This window comes from Doryrhamphus excisus, linkage group LG21 (genome assembly GCF_037039965.1).
Source record: "Doryrhamphus excisus strain RoL-2023G ecotype Guam linkage group LG21, RoL_Dexc_Guam_v1.1, whole genome shotgun sequence".
Lineage (NCBI taxonomy): Eukaryota > Metazoa > Chordata > Actinopteri > Syngnathiformes > Syngnathidae > Doryrhamphus > Doryrhamphus excisus.
Genome location: NC_136377.1, coordinates 4,259,952 through 4,267,132, shown reverse-complemented (window position 1 = coordinate 4,267,132; position 7,181 = coordinate 4,259,952). Strand labels below are relative to the sequence as shown.

Sequence of the window (7,181 nt, the reverse complement as noted above, 5' to 3'; positions counted from 1 at the left end):
TAGTATGGTCGCTTAAGATATACTCAAATACTTGTGTTTTCACTTTTGGGAACACTAATGATGTAAAGTAATGACATGCATCGTAGAAAGCTAATTTATTGATGCTATCCGGTGACTTCCATCACATCAACTGATGATGTTGCTCGTTTTCAAGTGAAACACAAGGGAAGTTATAGCAACAGAAAATACGCAAAGGACATCAAAGTTAGCCAACAACAAACAGTTAATTGCAGCAAAATTATAACTAAAAGCGTGCAAGTTTGCCATGCAGGCGGCGATTATTCGTGCAGTTGACTGTGATTCAAGTATCAGCATTGGTTAGGAAGCAAATGTGTTGGTTGTTGTTTTTTTTTTTTTTTTTTTAAACTACTTCATAGTTCACACATCGTGACTATGCTCTCATCTTTGCAATGTTTTTTGTCAGGGTTAAAAATAGTTATCGATTTATAAAGCTAAAAATGCCATGCAACTAAACAACTTCCAGGAAAGGATTAAAATAAAGCACACTTACGTCAACTCATACCTAAAACAAACACACAAAGAGAACAAAACAGGATCAGAAATATGCATATGATACACACACCAATGCACTTATTTACACATTATTCTACTTTATTCACATTATATTGCAATCATGAATTTATGACACTCAGGAGGGAAAATGTAGCATTTAGCATTAAAAAACCCCCCAAGAAGTTCACTGTACAATCAAACTACATTAAGGTTTGTACAGTATATAAAACAAAAGCAGGAGAGAAGCCACCGGAATACACAGACAGATACTCCAACAATCGGAGTGACATCCATCCCGGAAGATGTTACCCTTAAACAACCACCTCCCACCCATTTACCCCCCGCTAGTGTCGTACTTTTCCAGGAATGTAGTTACGGTCAATCTCGGCTTCTTGCAGGAACATGTGGAGACAGCGTTCATTCTGAGCCAGAGGGTGACCGGCAATTCTATAGAAACAGATGCACAAAATGACAAGAATTTAACCATAAAGCTAGCAGATGAAATGAAATAGGGCTACAATTTTGTATAGTTTAAGGCACTATCTTTTATCTATTTTGCGTCCGTTGAGTGTAGTTCTTTTTACCTGTTGATGAATTGCTCCAAGCCTAACCGCCGCTCCTCAATGAAAGACTCCTCAAAAAGCCCCTCATCGCTACGGAACGGCAACTGTCTCTTCAGGGCTTTACCTGGGAGAGGTGGTACTACAATCTGAAAGAAATCAGAATCAGAAAAGGTTTATTGCCATGTATGATCAAACACATACCAGGAATTTGTTTTGGTATAGTAGGTGCAGACACATCTATTAAAAAAGAATGAAAAATACAAAATATACAGAATAACAGTATAAATATATGTAGACAGTCTGTTTTTTGTTTGTTATTCGGGAAGTGCAGTCTGATTGTTTTTCCTAAGAGTCCAAACTGCGCGTTAATGTAATCATGAATATTTAGATTTGTCCAATTGTGAACAAAAAATAACACTATCATCACTTCTCAGGTCACGTTTCAATCTCATTGTAGTTTGACTTTTCTGTCATCGTTGTTTACACATTTTGCCTGGCTTTCATGCTCCCTGGTGGCAGTTAGCTGCTTACCTTCTGGTTCATGGACTTTTGTTTTTTAAACCGCAATTGCATTTTGTCTGCCTGGGTTGCCTGTGTTTGTCCTATGCTGACTGAAATACTAATTATGTGGTTATGTCCTGCAGAAAAACAGCATATATGCCTAGTCAGGCCCGCTAAAGTTTTTTCAGTTGGGTCTGAAAACATTTTTCCAACAATAGTGGATAATTATTCTCTTTTTGTTAACAAATGAGTCAGTGCCTCACCAGCCATGAACCTCACCGTACTCACCTTGCTGTCTCTTTCCAGCTCTTTCTTTAACCACTCAAAGTCACTGTATCGTCTGGTCACAGAGGACTCCTTCTGCTTGAAAATAGGAAGGTTCGTCTGAATAAAGATAAGAACAGCCGACACAGCAGGTTAGCAAATGATAACATGTGACCCTAGTAAATCGTCACTATGATGGTAACGTGTAACGTTACAAGCAGCTGACACTTTTACAATTTCTGCTAGTTAGCTACCTGAAATTGTTGGGAGTCATTGCCGCGGACAGTTGACATCGCACAAAGTGTGTTGCAAAAGTAATGCAGTACATGTTTTGAATTCAGAACGCAAACTTGTATTTGAATTCAGAATTCGTGTAGCGAGACATAACATAGCTATGTTTTTCATTCGCAGTGTAACTGCATTAATTACTGTTAGCCTAGCACAGCAGTGTTTCCTACAGTCGTAATTACTCAAATTATCTAAAAAAATAATAGTTGCTCCTTCATATACTCGACGCCAGTGGCATGGTTACAAGTGGAGTCGTTTCCTAGAGTGTTGTGTAAAACTTTAACACACAGTTCAAACAACAACAACGCACATCCGGCTGAACTAGGCCGCTAGCAATCCACGGCCCTCGAGTTCGGTTGCCAACCCGACTTGACGCGCATGTGGCGGGTCGAGTCAACCTCACAGCCACTTTAGCACAGGGGCTAAAGTAGCTTCGTTGCTAGCAAACACTGTACCCCTATTAGCATGCCAGGCTAAAGGTTTCTTGTTGAACACTTACCCGCATTCTAACTTTATATATTGTGTATCGTTGCCGTCCGATTCCAACGACTTGTGGATCAAAAACGTCTATCTCCAGAAAATTGCTGGGTGGACCGTAAGCGTCCGTCAAGTCCTGGGGTTTGGAATTCAGCCGGCGAGTGTCGGCCACCGCAGGCTCTGACATTTTGTCGGGCTGCATTTTTTTTTCAGACTACCAGAGTCGAATAAGCGTAAAAGTGAAGTAGGTGAGCCGACAATGTGGAAATATCACACGACAAGACATTAATTAATTGCTGTAGCTGACGGGTTCAGCTCAGGAACTAGCCGACTGGAGTTTCTCCTCTAGCGGGGGCCAGCCGCCCTGCGCCCCACCCTTCCCGAAGGAGGAAAATACTTGCTCCGTACCGTGTGGCACACCTTAACACTAAACTAAGGACATAATTACATATTTTGTTTATAATGTCAATGCAAAGCTTTGTCATATCGCCATATTTTTACTTCACCAATGACATAAATAAAAACGTAAAACACAAGAACCTGGACGCTCTGCTGACCAAAAGTTTTGAGAAAAACAAATATTAATTTTCACAAAGTCTGCTGCCTCAGTTTTTATTATGGTAATTTGCACATACTTTAAAACGTCCTGAAGTGTTTGGGCAAACAAAAACCTATAATGTGGACAAACTCCCAAGATTATGCAAGAATGGGCTGCCATAAGTAAGGATTTGGCCCAGAAGTGAATTGAAAAAGAAGGGTCAACACTGCAAATATTGACACTGATGTCAATAAAAACCTTTGACATGAATGAAATGCTGGTAATCATACTTCAGTATACCAAGATAAATTTGGACAAAAATATCTGAAAACACAAGCTGCAAAACCAATTCTCAAAAATTTGAGACGCTCGTCAAAGATCCTCTATATGTCACGGTTTTAATATGTTACTGAACAGAACAGAAGTCAAAGATCCTATATATGACAGGACCACTCTGCTCTTTTTAACAACCGACTTGCCAAAAACGCTACATCTGAGTCTGCTGTGTTTCTGACAAGTCCGCTGACTCGAGTCAGTGAATCTAAAAAGGCTTCTTGATAAAAATTTGGAGCATTTTGTGACTTCAGTTGGGAGTTTATTAAAAAGTGATATACTGTATTCAGGAGAAGTGCAAGAACTGAGAAGCAAGCACAGGGAAGCAGTGGTTTTACTTCCTTAATTTCCTGGTTTTGCATAGAAACTGCTGAGGCACTTCCAAGATAGACCACCACAATCCTAATCCTAACTCAAGAACATATGCGAAACTCAACTCAAGACTTTAATATTTCTTCTAATCAGAAATCAGATGCTCCTCAGTGGAGGCGGTGGGGACAGTGGTGCTGGAAGAGGAGTAGTCAGTTTGCTCAGTGTCGAAGGAGGAAGTGGAACCGTCGGAGCTCTGGCTGTCAAACTGGGACTCTTGGCAGCATTCGCGAACAGGGCAGGCGTGTTCATGGTATTCGGTTTTTAAACCTTCTTGAAAGCCTTTGGAGAATTGATGCCAAGTCTTTAAAAAAGTGAATATGCACGTATATGAGCAATTTGGCATGACCTTCTGTACTTTGTACAGTATTCCGTATGATTAAGGTTAGTATTTCTGGATGCTACTTACCTCAATGTCGTGCAGTATCAGGAGTGGCTTGGGTACCACATGAATGAAGTGGATTCTAAACCTGCAAGGGACCATCTTTCATCTTTTATTACGTCAACAACAGTTCATTGGCATCCACTTTTATGCAGTACATTTCCAGACCACATAAGCTTGTCTTGATGAAGCATTGGCATGATAATCGATTAATGCATATTTAATAAACGACTACACTAATATGACAACTCACCGCTCGTATTGCAGCAAAAGTATGCCCATCAGGACAAGTGCGACTGGAGGCAAAATGTACACAATTATCCACACAAACATGGAGCTCTGTGCTTGATCGGTTTCTGTTGGAAAGGGGTTGGAAAAGTTCAATAAATAAATACTGTCTAACGACATGATCCCAACAATGCAATGGTGTAAAATACTGATAATATTTCAATGTCTTTGTTCAGCCTTACCTGTGTCTTTGTTGGATCCCCACACCACAGGCTCGCTCCATTCGCTCCAGAAGTCAGACTTCCCACAAGTTTTTTCAATTCTGCTCCTCACTTGAAGCTCATACCGGGAGCGGCTGGAGGGCAAGTTAATGCAGTAATTTTGCTTCCCCGGAATGACCGAGTAAGTCTGCATGAATTGAAAGATAATCTATAGATGACAAAGCAAGACGCTGAGGAGCATATACTGTATATGTTAGGTTACTCACAGCCCACTTCTTGTCATTGATTCTATAGCGAACCTCACTTTCCACACAAGATGCAGAAGTCTGATTCCAGTAAAACCACAGATTTGTGTCGGCTCCATTCTGAACAGTCAGGTTGGTTGGTGGATTTAACTTAACTGCGTAGGTAACATACAGTTAAATATTATATAAGTGCATTTTTATTTGGCGGATGGGCATTTTTTAAGCTTTAAAGTGAGTACACCCCTCCTATTTCAGCAGACATTTTATTATTCATTCATTTCTACCGCTTTTTTCTCACAAGGGTCGCTGGAGCCTATCCCAGCTGTCTTTGGGCGAGAGGCGCGGTACACCCTGGACTGGTGGCCAGCCAATCACAGGGCACATATAGACAAACAACCATTCACACTCACATTCATACCTATGGACAATTTGGAGTCGCCAATTAGCCTAGCATGTTTTTGGAATGTGGGAGGAAACCGGAGTACCCGGAGTAAACCCACGCATGCACGGGGAGAACATGCAAACTCCACACAGAGATGGCCGAGGGTGGAATTGAACTCTGGTCTCCCAGCTGTGAGGTCTGCGCGCTAATCACTCATCCGCCGTGCCGCCCACATTTTATTATATCTTATGTTAAATTTTTTGTATTATTTTATATTTATATTTAATTTAATTTGAGGAGACGGGCATTGACTGGCTACCACTGCCGACCCGCTAACTGGAGAGCATTGTGGTTGAAGGTTCAAGCGCCCTGTGTAAGTTAAACCCAAACTGATGACATCTTCTCCTGGCCAAAAGTATGTATTTAATAGTAGTATTTATGCATTTAATAGCAGTAGATTTACTATCAACGGAAAATGAGTTGACATGGTTCCTGCTTCAGAATGTCACTGTACATGTTAGAATTCATGTTTCCCCTCAATGACCCACAGCTCCCCCATTGCCAGCAGCACTCGTGCAGCCTCAGAGCAATGACTTGCCACTCATTTGTGTTGCAAGCTATTTAGACAATATTATTTACAATTTAGACAATAACATAATTATACAGGTGTGCTATTTGTATAATTATACTATACTATTTCTATAGTATTGTCCTTTACAATATATACAGTAATACAAATGCCTAGTGGAATGTGAGGGGTGTACTCACCTTCGTTAGAATTCCTTTAATTAGCACTTAATTTGCTGCAGCGTTATACAATAGCCCAGCCTTACCTTTGTTTATAAGATCGTGCTCCTTCACGGAATTACTGTGATCCAGTTGTGTGTAAAATGTCAAGAACCTGTTTCCTTTGTCCCCGTATGGCTGAATACAGCCGTTGTTTACATTGTTGTCTTTCTGTGTCAGGTAGTGCTCACATACTGTGATATTTCCGGAATGGAACCTGTATTTAAAAAAAAAAAGAAAGTAGTTATTCGTACAAATAGTAGAGTCAGTTTCGATTATGATCTTTTCACCTACCAGCTTCTGAAGGTGTGATTGACAGTCGTATTCCAGGAACAGTGAACAGCCTCGAGATGCAACACAATACAGTCGACATCTGGACAGATGTAATGATAATCATAGACCCAGAAAAGCAATACTGTATACCCAGCTAACTAATTAGCCCCAATGTATTTTTCGTAACTTATCTAAAGGAAGAAGGACAAAATAAACAGGTAAATAAGTACCACTTCCACACTAAATAACAGACCATATTTGTTTTATAACAACCGTGGTATTCGAACCGTGATGTAATGAGAGATGATTGTACTACACAGCACTTATTCATCCCAGTAGTACCTATAAAATGCCACAAGCTAACATGATCACACCTTCCCTCTCCATGACGTACGTATCTGTCTTCAAAGGGTTGCAGTTTTGCGTCTTTTAGTTTTGTAACACCATTGTTAACTTCTTTTGATACTTCCTCAACATAATTTTTCATAAAATACGAAACATCATAAACTAAATTGACCTTTAAGGAAATTCTAGAACTTCTCAGACAAATCCAAACAAATTAACTTAATTAAGTTCTTACCTGGAGTTTCTTCGGCAAAAATAGCTCCTGCCAGACAGATGATTAAAACCAATGTATTCAGCATCGTGGAGCAGAAGAACAGACGCTTTTTTTCATTTCAGGTTGAAATCTACATCTGAATGTGTCACATGTATGATCTGGTGGGGGTGGGGGGATTGTCTTTTGCTTCCTGTCAGCGGAAACTGTCAAAAGGTCGACATGTAAACAGATGCTATACTGCAATATAACATTTATAGAA

At 40.2% G+C, this 7,181-nt stretch overlaps 2 protein-coding genes across 4 annotated transcripts; both read right to left on the bottom strand.

The window, feature by feature from the left end:
• Positions 1 to 506: 506 nt before the first annotated feature.
• snx12 (sorting nexin 12) lies at positions 507 to 3,006 on the bottom strand. 2 transcript variants are annotated; one of them, XM_058086506.2, is made up of 5 exons: positions 2,629 to 3,006; positions 1,866 to 1,961; positions 1,098 to 1,222; positions 870 to 960; positions 507 to 523 (listed from the first exon to the last, which is right to left on the bottom strand). In XM_058086506.2, the coding sequence occupies exons 1-5, from the start codon at positions 2,806 to 2,808 to the stop codon at positions 518 to 520; spliced, it is 498 nt and encodes a 165-aa protein (XP_057942489.2). In that variant the 5' UTR covers positions 2,809 to 3,006; the 3' UTR covers positions 507 to 517. The 2 variants fall into 2 exon arrangements, with proteins under 2 accessions (XP_057942489.2, XP_057942488.2); XM_058086505.2 differs by lacking the exon at positions 507 to 523 and having other exon boundaries at positions 592 to 960; positions 2,629 to 3,005.
• Positions 3,007 to 3,287: 281 nt separating this feature from the next.
• Positions 3,288 to 7,101, bottom strand: LOC131137983 (cytokine receptor common subunit gamma-like). 2 transcript variants are annotated; one of them, XM_058086503.2, is made up of 8 exons: positions 6,944 to 7,100; positions 6,385 to 6,463; positions 6,138 to 6,307; positions 4,944 to 5,077; positions 4,699 to 4,864; positions 4,482 to 4,584; positions 4,256 to 4,316; positions 3,288 to 4,150 (listed from the first exon to the last, which is right to left on the bottom strand). In XM_058086503.2, exons 1-8 carry the CDS (start codon positions 7,005 to 7,007, stop codon positions 3,935 to 3,937), a joined length of 993 nt encoding a protein of 330 aa, XP_057942486.2. In that variant the 5' UTR covers positions 7,008 to 7,100; the 3' UTR covers positions 3,288 to 3,934. The 2 variants fall into 2 exon arrangements, with proteins under 2 accessions (XP_057942486.2, XP_078643762.1); XM_078787636.1 differs by having other exon boundaries at positions 3,959 to 4,128; positions 6,944 to 7,101.
• Positions 7,102 to 7,181: the final 80 nt, after the last annotated feature.